Raw genomic sequence first — 13361 nt, 5'->3', positions numbered from 1 at the left:
ATCTGCTACAACAGATTTAAACAGCAACCTAACCTCAGCAAAAAGGTAATAAGAGAATCTCCAATGGGGTACTTATCTTTATCATAGTCACAAGCATGGAGCTGAACGAGCAAGCTGACGTTCGACTGTAGCAGAGAAGTTCTGGGTTCTGTGTGTGGGGACGTCACATTTACTGCTCATGGTTTCTGGTCCCAATGTGTGATGTCCCACACACCTTACAGCAGCCAAGCTAAGTTTTTGTATAAGAGCCAGACATTTAGGCCACCTGAGGCGGAGGATCCCGCATGTGAGGGGGGGGGGGGGGGTTTGCATCCAGGAAGAAAGAGGTCATCATCTCTCTCTCTAGTCTTCACTCATTAGGCCAATCATTGAGTATAATGCCCCGTTTGACACGTACATCACTACACATGCAACAGCTGGAAAGGCCTCAAAAATACCTCACGAAGAGGATCCTAGGCCTTAAACACATATCCTACATGGACAGACAAAAAACTCCAGCTATTCTCTGTCTCATATCGTCTACGAAGAGGCGATCTCTGCATAACTTAAAAAGTCATGTCTGACCCAGCTTTGTTAGAAATGCTACATCTAAAGAAATCCCAATCCCTCCGCACTACACGCTGCAGATACCTCAACCTCATTACCACCATCAACAAAACATGCTGGAGGACAGATTCATAACCCAGAGACTGCCCATGCTCTAGAATACACTTCCCATACATGTCAGGCAGAGCACCTCACTGGCCCTCTTCAAGAGAAATCTTGATGAGTGGATGGGAAATAGAAAGTTACCCCGGGGATCACTCCAGTGGTTCTACTTGACAGAAACACTGGGAACCAACTTCAGGTGGCACGATTCCAGGGCACTACTATGGGCTAGGCTTGTAAAGGCTCCAAGGCCATTAGCCTAGTACACAACTATGAAACTATGAGAATACTGCAACATGAGAACAGGAGGACATCAGCCAGTTTCACATTAACATGAATACAACGGAGTGCGGCACATGTACAAATAACCAATAAAAAAAAATGCACCACAGAGATAACAGCAATAGAATCCACTTTGTCTAAATATTGAGCACTTTTGTCCCTCTACAATGGGGACTTAATCAGAATATGTGAAAAACTGTGAACAAATCCCTTAAATTTCCCACAGACCGTCGTAATTGGTGAACATTTCCACCAATAACCCAACAGTTTGAAAAAACACGGATTTTGGTATACCTTGATAAGTTCGAAGGCCACATTTTTGACACTGCTGACGCAAACTGCGAAATTCAAAAATCGCAAAACTAAAGCGCCAAATTACAAAACCTCGCCTGCTTTTTGACCCATAGTGGCACTCGTTTCGGTGGTGGAGTGAATGAGAATGTCGAATTTCGATATTTTTACGATATTTAGGGAAGTCAGCGTGACGGAATTTGGCTAAACGGTTCACATTTAAGCACATTCGGAAATGTGCTTTCGCATATATGAAGGTATACCAATTATTTTTGGTAAACAATGCTTAGGAAAAGTGATAAAAATTGATAAAAAGTTATGTTAAACTGTACATCACAAACTAAAATCTTTGTACTGTTCAAACAGTAATAACTTCCAACCATCAAAATATATAACCTTCGCCTTTATACAGGTCAGTGTGGCAAAATAAAACTTTTTACAGCCTGTCAGCTTTTTCTTTTAAAACTGGGGCTGCAGTAGACTCATTAAAACCAGGGGGAATGTTTGCAACCAATCTCAGCTGCCACTGCAATCCCTTTTTATACAGGAGGTTTAACATTACTATCTACTTTCTTAATAAACAGGGGTTCCTCCCCAACCATTCTCTAAAAAAAAAAAAAAAAAAAAAAAAAAAAAAAAAACTCTCTAAAAAACTCCTGGAAAAAAAGTTGGATACTAAGAACAATTACTACATGTACAAGATCCTGCACTAGTTGTAGTCAATGCCCCTTACCAAAGAAACAGATATTATCCTGCCAAACAGTATGTGAAGTAAAACTATGTTCAAGAAAGGGGACTGTCTTTACTTCTAAGGTAATAAAAGCTCACCCAAATCTGCTTACAGTTTGCTGTGAGGGAAAGGTTAGTTTGCTTTTTATTTGTTGCATTCTGTATTACTTTACCTTTTTCTATTTTGTATACAGTGATTTGTTTTCTTTACACTGTGTTTTACTTGTATTCTGCTTTTAACTGCATATTAAAACTTGAAAAGACACCACAGCTCTGTCTCTGTCTTTCAGCAGAAAACATGAGAGACGCAGCTCACATAAACAGTGTGCACTTGGGTCACTCCACAACAGGTACAAATATGACTCTGTCATTGTTCATGTTGGTGTGAATGACCTGAGACAAACCTCCCTGGACTACATGAAAAGAGAAACAGAGGAGCTCGCTGATCTTGTAGCCCAGGCAAGTATGACCCTAGCTCTGAATAGCATCCTGCCATCACCCAGAATGATACCACAGTACAAGCAGAAATTGATTGACTTCAACAATTGGCTAAGCTTCTGGTGTCATTCTAAGGGGATCCAGTATCTGTCTGCTTGGGATGACATGATCGACAGACCTCGATGCTTCGCCAGAGATGGTCTGCACCTGTCACCCCAGGGATTCCGGATACTGGCCAAGGCTCTTGCCACCCCTATAGTGCCTTTTTTAGGCAATGTCTTAAAGACAAAATTACCACCACAACAGCTACAAGCAAACAAAATCTGAGGGTTATGCTACTCAACGCTAGATGTCATCTCAAAATGCACTTGCTCGAAGCACTCCTTAAAATGGAGAGCATCGACATCTGTGCAGTGACCGAGACCTGGTTCAAGGCTCCGGAGAGCACCCCAGCACTACCAGGCTATAATTCCTACCACAACTTTTGGCCCCTAAACCTGGACAAAAGCACTAAAGGCGGTGGTGTCTCCATATTCATAAAGGATATGCACACCTCCAGACTAGTAGTCCAACATAACACATCAGAGATACTTCAGGTACACCTAACACTGGGTAAAACTGCAATCCAGGTTGTAGCCTGCTACAGATCCCCACTACGTCCCAAGACTCCCAACTCCACATTCCTAAACACACTGGAAAATATTAGGGTACAACCCACTACCCTTATACTGGGAGACTTTAACTACCCTCCATTAACTCGGAAAATTACTCGTGTACCAACACACTTGCTCAACGTTTTCTGGTATTCATTAATTCCAATGACCTGGGCCAACTCATTCTTACCCCCACCAGGGGTAGAAACCTCCTTGACCTGGTCATTACTAACATGGGTGACCATTACTCTACATCAGTAATCAACTCCTCCCTGGTCAGATCTGATCACAAGCTAATCACCATGGATATCCACATCCCACCCTCACCCCTCCCTAAAAGAAACCACAGTAAAAAACATCCCCAAAGCCAATTTTGGGCTTCTAAAAACAGAGGTGGCTAACTTCATGACACCCATGCAAATGGAAAATAGGTGCATGACTGCAAAATCATACACCAATGCACTGTATGAGCACATACACAAGTGTATGGAATGGGCCATATCAAACAGAACCAAGATGCTTTCTTCCAAAAAAGGACGCCAATCTGGTGGTCCCACACCATAAACAAACTCTACAACAGAAGGAAAAAACTGTTGCAGAAAAGGGTGAAGTCCCAAGACTGGAAAAACTCTCCTTTGTTAGCCTCAGCAAAAAACTGAGATCCATCATCAAATCCTCTAAAGCTAGCTATGAAAACAAAATTGCTGCAGATTCTAAAGACAACCACAAGGCATTCTATAGTTGTGTCAAGAATCTACAATGCCAATACTCATATCTGCTCTGAGTTACAGCACAATGGCAATGCATACACAGAACCAACTGATATTGCCAACATACTGGCTGACAGGTTCAGTGAGAACTTTACCCCCTTTTCACCCCCTAAAGGGCCTATCACAATACCTGAGGAATGCCAAGTCCCTATTATCATGGTTACACAGGTAAAAACTGCACTGTCCAAAGCCAAGAATACAGCTTCCATGGGACCTGATAATATCCCTGGCTGTGTTCTACATGAATTACAAAGTGAACTGCCACCACATCTGAGTACACCGTTCAATCACAGCCTCATTTCAGGCTTTGTTCCTACCGAATAGCGCACTGCTACGGTCATCCCACTGCACAAAGAGGGAGCGACTACAGACCCTAGGAACTACCGCCCCATTAGCCTGACAAGTCTGATATGTAAGGCTATGGAGCGAATCATCATGGACCTTATAAATGAGGACATAGGGAATCTCCAAACTCTGGACCCCACACAGTACGGGTTTGTGAAAGGTAGATCATGACTGCTCAACCTGATAGATGTCTTAGAGTCTGTCACTAGAGCTGTGGATGAGGGTAAGGCAGCTCACACTGCCTGCCTAGACCTTGCCAAGGCCTTCAACACCACCCCTCACTCAGGAATCATAGACAGACTCACTAAACAAAGCATAAACCCCCATGTAATAAGAGGGGTTGCCAACTGGCTCACTGATAGAACCCACACTGTGAAAGTAGCGGACTTCAAATCTAACTACCGACCAGTTACAAGTGGTGTCCTACAGTGATCGGGTCCTAGGTCCTCTCCTGTTTGGCATCTACTTCTCTGAAGTTCAAGCCAACAAAAAGGGACTCTGGCTGACCAAGCTCGCAGATGACTGCAAACTGGGAGCCATTACTGAATCTCCAGCTGATGTAGGCATTCTACAAAAAGGCCTCACTGACACCAATGACTGGTGCCAGAACCATGGTCTTAAGCTCAATGCCAAAAAGTGCATTGTTATTCCCTTTGGGAAAAATTTGGTGCCCATGAACTACCACATAGGCAGTAGTCCACTAAACACCGAAGGTGTGATAAGAGACCTGGGAACACAGGTTGACAGCAACCTCTCCTTTGATAACCACATTGCCACTGTAGTCAGAAAGTCCTATGCGGCACATCTCATTACAAAAGGTTTCTCATCCAGGAAGAAGAGGTCATAATCCCTCTCTACTCGTCCCTTATTAGACCTATTATATAATACAACGCCCCATTTGGTATGTTCCTCACTAGACACCTACAACAACTGGAAAGGCAACAAAAATACCTCACTAAGAGGATCTTAGGCCCAAGACACATGCCCTATATGGATAGACTAAAAAAAAAACTCCAATTATACTCCGTCTCTTATCACCTACTTAGAGGCAACCTCTGCTTGACCTACAAAGCCATGTCTGACCTAGAGTTGCTAGACATGCTACACCTAAAGAAATCCCAATCCCTCCATGCCACACGCTCCTTAACCTCATTACCACAATAAACAGAACATGCTGGAGGGACAGTTTCCTAACCCAGAGACTTCCCATACTCTGAAACAAACTTCCCATTCACGTCAAGCCCTACCAGGATCCAAACGACTGGGAAGCTACAAAAGCCAAAGACAGAGGATGGGAGTGTGCAGCCAACACCAGCTCACATATCCTTAGGGAAGGGAAGCAGTATGGCTTGCCGTAACATCTGTACCTACTGGCAAGACAGGTGTTGGCATGCATCATACTGACCAGAGATTTGACCTTGGCTCTGCTAAACCATGTCCCTACAGTAACTTTCATGAAGCACATGGAGGAATACAAGTGAATACAAGAGATAGCAGAGCAGATCACACTGGTTTGAGTGCATACTTTAGCCATTTGGTAAAGGATCAGAGCCAGTAAACAGAAAATCTATCGTGGCTGCATACACGATGACTGCACAACTAAATCTCACTACATACATGTAGCGTGAAAGAGCACAATCGTAGTGGTGACTAGTTTACTTGTGGGCCAAGGAACTGAAAAAGTATGGGGGTGAAGGACATGTGCAGTGGGAGTGTAGCAGATGACACTACCTGACCCATCTCGAGGGGAGGGGTCAGGTGAGGATGATCTAGGGAAGCAAACCATATCATGCATTTCCACTGGCAGCACAGAGCACTAGTGACTGCGGAATAAAGTGCAGAGACGTGCATATGTCACGTGTTCCTTAAAGCAAACAAAAGAATTCACCACTGAGACATTGCCATGGCTACACAACATTCCAATACCATTACGGATGGCAGTACTACCACCAACTCTCAATTCTCACTACAAATGTAATGAATGGATCCATAGGGTATTAACCCCCTGTGGGAATGAAAAGGTCAAACATAGGAGAGTCCAAGGGCCAGAGTGGCGACTGAACAAAGAGAAGGTTGCATATATCTTCTGGTATCAGTTCAGTGTCTCCTGGTTTATGTCCAATGAGGTGAAGATAATCCAAGGGCTATGGGTATGTCAAGGAAGACTCCCTCCTTAAAATTTAAATGTGAAAATACCTGGAAAGATACAGCAGTACAGGGAGGGCAAAGTTAGCCTGCCTCTCTACAGCACTAGTGGAAACTTCACCCAGAATACTCTTTACAGTTGTAGATGTTCTAACCTGAAGCAGAGTATACAGCAAAATGCAAGATGGAAACAGAAGCTGGTTAATACGGACTGTGGGGTGGAAAGTCAAATTCAAAGTGGCAAAGACATTAAAAACATCTGAAAGAAAGAGGTGAGGAACAAGCTTTTTTGAGTCACTGAATTTTGGATGAGGAATAAAATTAAAAATTACAGCAAAATTAAATAGCAGAACACTTCATAAATTAAGGATACATGTCTTTTTCAAAAAATATTTATTCAGGAAAAGATGAAATAATACAAAAATCTCATAAGAGTGGAAACACTGACTACAAAACTACTGAGAAATTGGACTGTATGCTTCTCAAAAAGAAAGTTATGAAAATGTTTCCTTAGGGTCTCAAGCTACCCAAGTCCTTCTAAAAACTGCATCCAAAAAGCAACAGAAATGATAAGTTAATGGTAAAGAGTCAGTCTATAAAATTATACTTCATACACACCTTCTGCCATCATATCCTGTCCTTTGCTGGTAACTGCTTTGATACGGGGTTCATGTCCAGTAATCTCTGCTTGCAGTGCCTGGTGTTTCTTCAACAAGTTCTGGACACCAATCAGATCCTTGCCTAAAAGAAAGAACACAAGGAACCCAGTCAGACAGTTTAAAAAATGCTGCAAGTACAGTCAGTCCAAATACACATCCCTTAAATCACAAAGAAGCCCAACGGCTACATAAAAACAAAATGGTAATCACACCCCCTTGCTTTAAGTTAGGCAAGCTGCTTGATGATTTCATTTCACTGCCTGCTGCACATTTAAAGTATTTATATATTTTATGGCAACTGTTGCATTCTTAGTTCGTCAAAGCTCAACTAATTCACATTACCTCATCCTTCCAACAAAAGCATTGCTGCAATACCAACTGATGATCAAATTATGTTATCAGAACTGGTAACAAATCGTACTTAGTTAATGGCAGCAAATCATTTTAGCATCCAACAAAGGTTCAGTCACTCCATCAGAAGCATCAGTGCAAAACCAACTGATCAAGCTACATTATCAGTAAGAACAAAAATCTTACTCTGGAGTGTTTACTCAGTGCATAATCAACCGTTCGTAGAAAATTTTTAAGGGAATCGAACGCACAGCAAGGGCTATTACCTAGGAAGTGTCTGAAACTGGCAGCATAAGCACAGCAGCAAGCAGTTTCGCATCCACAGATGGAGATCACAAAGCAAACAGAAAATGTTATCAAGTAATGGATACTATCAATAGCCATAATTAATCACAGGTGCAGAACTAGCGTTGTTGTTCTTGTTGGCTTTTCCCAGTTAGGGGTCGCCACAGTGGAACTCAGGTCCGCTAATGATTGGCAGTGGATTTTTTTTTTATGGCATCGAGTTGCCAGCCCGACGCCCAACCCTCAGCGAAAGCACGCCCATTCACGCATGTCTTTCGGAGGCCATTCCCAAAATAAACTTGTAACCAAAAAGAGAACACCATTGTCAATCACTAAAATAAGCTTATTAGCAATAAGAGACTTCATCAGATAAGACGCACACAAAATTGCATAGTTTCAAAAGTACTGACTGAAATATGTGATCCTAAAAGGAAGCATCATAATAATTTCACTTTTAATCAGTAGAAACCATTACAAACATTCAACAAACAGTGGCCAAAACTACACATAAAAGTATTAAAAATCTTTCATTTTACAGTATAAACAGTAAACAAATCTGTTTTAATTACAAAGAATCTTACACTGATTTTGAGTTTTACGCATCACTTGACTGGCATTTCAACAATTTTCTAGATTTTAAAATAAGTAATGATGCTCCCAGTAGCAAACAAATTTCTAATATTTACAGAAAACCTGTCTATTGTAATAGCTTACTGTGTTTTTCCACACAAAATCCTTTATGGCATAAAAAAGGTCTAGTTAAAGGTTAGTCGGGATCTCTGGACTAGTCTTTGATGATCAAATGTTATTGAAGGAAGCAGATACTCTAGTAAATAAGTTTATGAGGAAACAGATTACCAGAACTAGTCACAGGGCTGAATTTCCACTCATTTTAACCAACTCTTTCCACTTACATTTTCAAAAAAGAAAACTGCCACAGGTTTGGGTCTATATCATTTTGAACCTTTTTTTTTTTTTTTTTTTAATCGAAGCTGCCAATCATCGAACACTGTTTTAATCAAAATTACAACTACGGCAAAACAACAGTAGGTCAACCAAGTGACTGTGAAAAAAATCATAACATTTAAAACCTACCCAGGTGGGGGGCTATGCCCCTCACAACCCCCTTAACTAACTATACCAACTCTGAGATTGCACTACAGTGGAGAAAAAGGCAAATTCCAGATGGTGGCAAACCGGTGGGTGACCTTAGGAAAAAGTTGCCGTTCCATGATTACTGGTTTAGATGAAAAAAAGTTCGACAAATAGGGGTTCAATCATTAGTGACTTGACAAACTGATATAAACCCCATAGGTTTTACTAAAGTAAGGAAACTGCTTCATTTTAATATTTATGCAAAAGGCCAATCTACAAACAAATGGATTATTACATTATCAAAAATATCTTCTCTCACAAGATACTTGGAGAGGATCCACATTTTACAACTAGTAGGGACCAAATCAGAAATTATGTTTAGAAATAGTCTGGAACAAGAGTTGACAAAGTTTATGTTATCCCTGCCAAGTAGGATGACCAAATGCAGGACTTCTAAACAAGGCAGACTTATTAATAATGTTGTATATCAGGAGTTTGATATCCAAGAACTACAGATTGATCAGGACTCTACTTGTGGAAGCGTAGGAGTTGTTTACACTGCAACCAGCTTTAACATGCAACTCCTGTTTCTCTGGAAAATGGAGAGGCAGCTGAGGCAAGGATTTATGAACATGACTGTAGTATAAGAACTCCTGGTGTTAATGTGCTAAGTAAACACTCCCACACAGGATTGTTGTTCTTTGTACCTGAAAAGGTGACCAAGGGTAAAGGGAGCGACAACTGCAAGAAATAAAAGTTGTGTAAAATCTTACCATAACTACAGATGTCCTTCTCTTTCATGTTGCAGTATTCATCACATATGGGTTTACTCCTCTTGCTACCTGAACGTTCGACCAGTATACAAAAGATTTCAGTCACTGTATGGTGCATGGGATGTCTGACATGACTACAAAAACGTGGGCCATAAAAGTGACGTCTGCACACACCAGCCATCAGAACTGTAAGTCCCTGTTGGAACCAGTCCTAGCAAGGTTAATGCCAGCTCTGTGCCATCCAGAAAGGGAAATGCTGCATAGCAAGAGGGATAGGTGGGCGGGAAGGAATACTGCAACATGGAAGAGAAGGACTTCTATGGTTATGGTAAGAAGTTAACAACTTTTCTATGGCCTTCTATTCACATGTTGAAGTATTCATCACATATGGGTGAGCACCAAAGCTCACTATGAAGAAGGGGGGAGGTGGCCTAGTACAGTTCTCCAGGAAAACATTGAGGGCAGCCCTGGCAAACCCAGCTCTGGCTATAGAAATGTGGTCTAACTTGTAGTGTTTTGTGAAGGTGTGCACTGAAGACCAAGTGGCTGCTTCCAGTATGGTGGAGGTATCCAAATCCCTGAAGACAGCCCCTGAAGAGGCCACTGCCCTGGTAGAGAGTGTGCTTTGACAGTATCTTGCAGGGACGTCCCATGGGGTTTGTAGCAAAAGGTGACAGCTTTGGAAATCCATGTTAAGATAGCTAGTTTAGTCACTACCTTCCCTAGGGCCCTGGGGTGGAAGGAGATAAACAGTTGCTCAGCTTGTCTGATGGACTTGGTTTTCTGCAGATAATATCTAAATTGTCTGTGCACATCCAGAAAATGGAGCACTCTCTCACGGTCTCCCTGTGGATTAGGAAAGAAGGTTGGTAGATGGATGGTCTGACTTAGGAAAAGGTCATTCACCAACTTGGCCTTGAAGGAGGGGTTAGTTCCAAGAGTAACCCTGTCAGTGTGGAATACTAAAGCGTGGAATAGCCATGAAGGCGTGCAACTCTGACACTCTCCTGGCTGAGGTCAAGGCCACGATGAGGACAGTCTTCCATGTGCAGTGCTTTAGGGAAGCTTCATCTGCTGGCTCGAATGGAGGGAGCATGAGCTTCTCTAAAACATAGCTGCGGTCCCATGGGGGAAGAGAGGGTTTCTGGGGTGGTCGGAGGTGAAGGACTCCTGTAAGGAATAACTTAGCTGGTAGCCTGGAAGCTAGGGGAGGATCTAGAGGCAGGCATGCTGAAATGGCAGACAAGTGGGCTTTAATGGATGAGAAGGCCAACCCTGTCTGTAATAGTTCACCAGGTAAGACAGTACCAGAGGTCTCTCACTTTCCAGCAGGTCCAACTGCCTTTTGAGACATCATATTGAAAATCTCTCTTCCACTTTGATAGGTAAGACTTCCTTGTATTTGATTTCCTGGCCTCCTGCAGGACAGTGACCACATCCTCATTGTAAAGGTGTCTGAAAGGCATCAGAATCTTATCACCCACAGGGTGAGGTGCAGAAATTGCCACTGTGGGTGTATTTGGGATCCCTTCTGCTGTGTAAGAAGGTCCACTCTGGGGTGGGGGGGGAGGGTAACTTGTGGTGATTGCCCTTGGACAGCTGTAAGAGAAAGGGGAACCAATGCTGTCTTGGCCAATAGGGAGTCACCAGCAAAATGTTTGGTCTGTCCTGCTGGATCTTTAGCAGGACCTTTTGAACAAGTGGGAAAGGGGGGAATGCACAGAGAAACATCCCCTTCCAGGAGATTTGAGAAGGCATCTGTTGCCACACCATGATGATGTGGAAGTCTGGTGCAGAAGGACAGAAGTTGGCTGTTGATGGAGGAGGCAAACAGATCTATTTGAGGTGTAACCCCACTGATAGACCAGGTCCAGGAAGATGTCCTTGTGAAGCATCCATTACTGATGGTTTGTCATGGATGTGCTAAAGGAATCTGCCTGAGAATTCTATTGTGAAGGAATGTAAATTGCCTGTAAGGTTACTCCTTGGGGAGGTGGCCAGTTCCCATATCAGGAGAGCCGGTCTGCAAAGCAAATAAGATTTGGTGTCCCCCCCTGCTTGTTGAGATTCCACAGCACTGTGATATTGTCTGTAAAGATTTTTAGTGGTACTTGTTGTAGAGACTGGTTTGGAAGGCTTGCAGGGCCAATAACATTGCCCTCATCTCTCAGATATTGATGTGTTCTTTCTGTGTGGTGCTGGCAACACTCCTTGCACTCTCAGAGTTTCTCCCCAGCCCAAGTCTAAGGCATCTGTGTGCATGATCTGCTTGGGTTGAGCTAGCTGAAGGGGAAGACCTGGGTTGAGGTTCACCTGCTTCAACCACCAGTGAACTTCTTGTTTGTGGGAGGGCAGGAGAGATACCCTGTACTCGAAGGGGTGGGAGTGTTGGGTCCAAACTGACCCGAGGTACCACTGCAATTTCCTCATATGGAGTCTTGCTAACGGTAGCATGAGGATGGTGGCTGCCATGTAGCTCAGGAGCCTCAGGTACTGCCTTACGGTTAATTATGTGGTCTTGAGGACCACAATTAGGTGTTGTGTCAAGCTTTCCACCTTTGGGGGGGCAGGCTTTCATAATGTCTGTCCAAATCTTGCACCCAAAGAAGACGATGTCTTGAGTAGGTTCCAGATGGGATTTTGGGAAGTTGATTTGAAATCCTAGGGACTGTAGGAAAGTAATGGCAACTTGTAAGTGTTGCCGAAGGGCCTGTTTGCAGTCTGTCTGAACGAGAAAGTCATCCAGGTAAGGGAATATTTAGATTCCTTTTGTCCTGCAGAAGGCAATAACTGGAGTCAGACATTTGGTGAAGACTGTGTGTGCAGTGAAAAGCTCAAAGGGCAAGGCAGAGAACTGAAAGTGACGGGAACCCACAGAGAACCTCAGGTATTTCCTGAAACTGGTCCTTATAGGGATGTGAAGGTAGTCATCCTTGATATCTAAGGTGACCATGAACCCTTGGGGAAGGAGGAGCGGAAAGAGTTGGTAAGGTCAACATCCTGAAGGTTGGGACCCGAAGGAGGAGGATGAGTAATGACAGGTCCAGAACTGACCTGCAGGGACCATCTTTTCTTGGAAGGAGGAAAATCCTAGAGTAAAAGCCTCTTCCTTTTGCAGACAGTGGGACTGTCTGAATGTTGCTCTGAGCCATCAGGCTAACACTGGGTGCAATAGGGGGAGCCGTTCTTTTGGTGGCTGTGGGATACTCCTCCTCTTTGTAGGCATGATAAAGGTCATAAAATACCCATTTCTACATTATAGAGAGGACCCACTTATCTGAGGTGACAAGTGTCCACACTTGGAGACAGTGAAAGAGGTGCTCCGAGAGAGGGATATTGGGAGAAAGTGGGGGTTTTAAGTTTGGCAGATAGTCAAACACTACCTGCCCTGTCTTGAAAAGGCAGACTGTGGCTAGAAGAGGTGAAGGCTCTGGTAGGAGTGGGTTGCTTTCTGGAAGTTTTCCTAGGCCTTGTGGAAGCAGCAGGGCAAGAGTGCTTTCTACTAAATTGTGTTTTTGGTTGCTGGGTAATTCTGGAATTTTGAACAGGAGAAACTAGCAGGTGTTTTAAATCCTGCATCTCTTGTCCCTTTTCCTGTAATGACAAAAGTCTGCCACTTTTGTTCTAAACACGGCTGTGTTGTCCAAAGGGCCATCAACCAGCTTGGCTCTAAAGTCATCTGGGAGAGGCTGTAGGCATAGCCAGGAGCACCTTCTCAAAGCAGATGCTGATATATGGCTGAGTCCTGAGCAGCATCATAACTGCACTTTATAGAGTGGCTCGTAACCTAAGAAGTGAGAACAACTAGTGAAGGCAGTAAAGCTTTGGCAGCAGAATCTGGGCAGTCTGACAATTCCTTGGAGATCTTCTCCAAAACGTATAAGACATATTTAACCA

General features: G+C 43.2%; 1 protein-coding gene across 1 annotated transcript in view; it reads right to left on the bottom strand.

Moving 5' to 3' along the window:
• Positions 1-13361, bottom strand: part of SPTAN1 (spectrin alpha, non-erythrocytic 1) — a gene marked incomplete in the record, with an annotated part of 2849969 nt that overhangs the window by 1738988 nt on the left and 1097620 nt on the right. The window contains 1 exon segment of the mRNA XM_044058813.1: positions 6920-7042. Coding sequence (XP_043914748.1) covers positions 6920-7042 — 123 coding nt within the window.

Source organism: Protopterus annectens, chromosome 16.part0, assembly GCF_019279795.1.
Source record: "Protopterus annectens isolate FY-2018-M chromosome 16.part0, PAN1.0, whole genome shotgun sequence".
In the NCBI taxonomy this organism is placed as follows: Eukaryota; Metazoa; Chordata; order Ceratodontiformes; family Protopteridae; genus Protopterus; species Protopterus annectens.
This window is presented reverse-complemented; position numbering and strand designations above follow the sequence as displayed.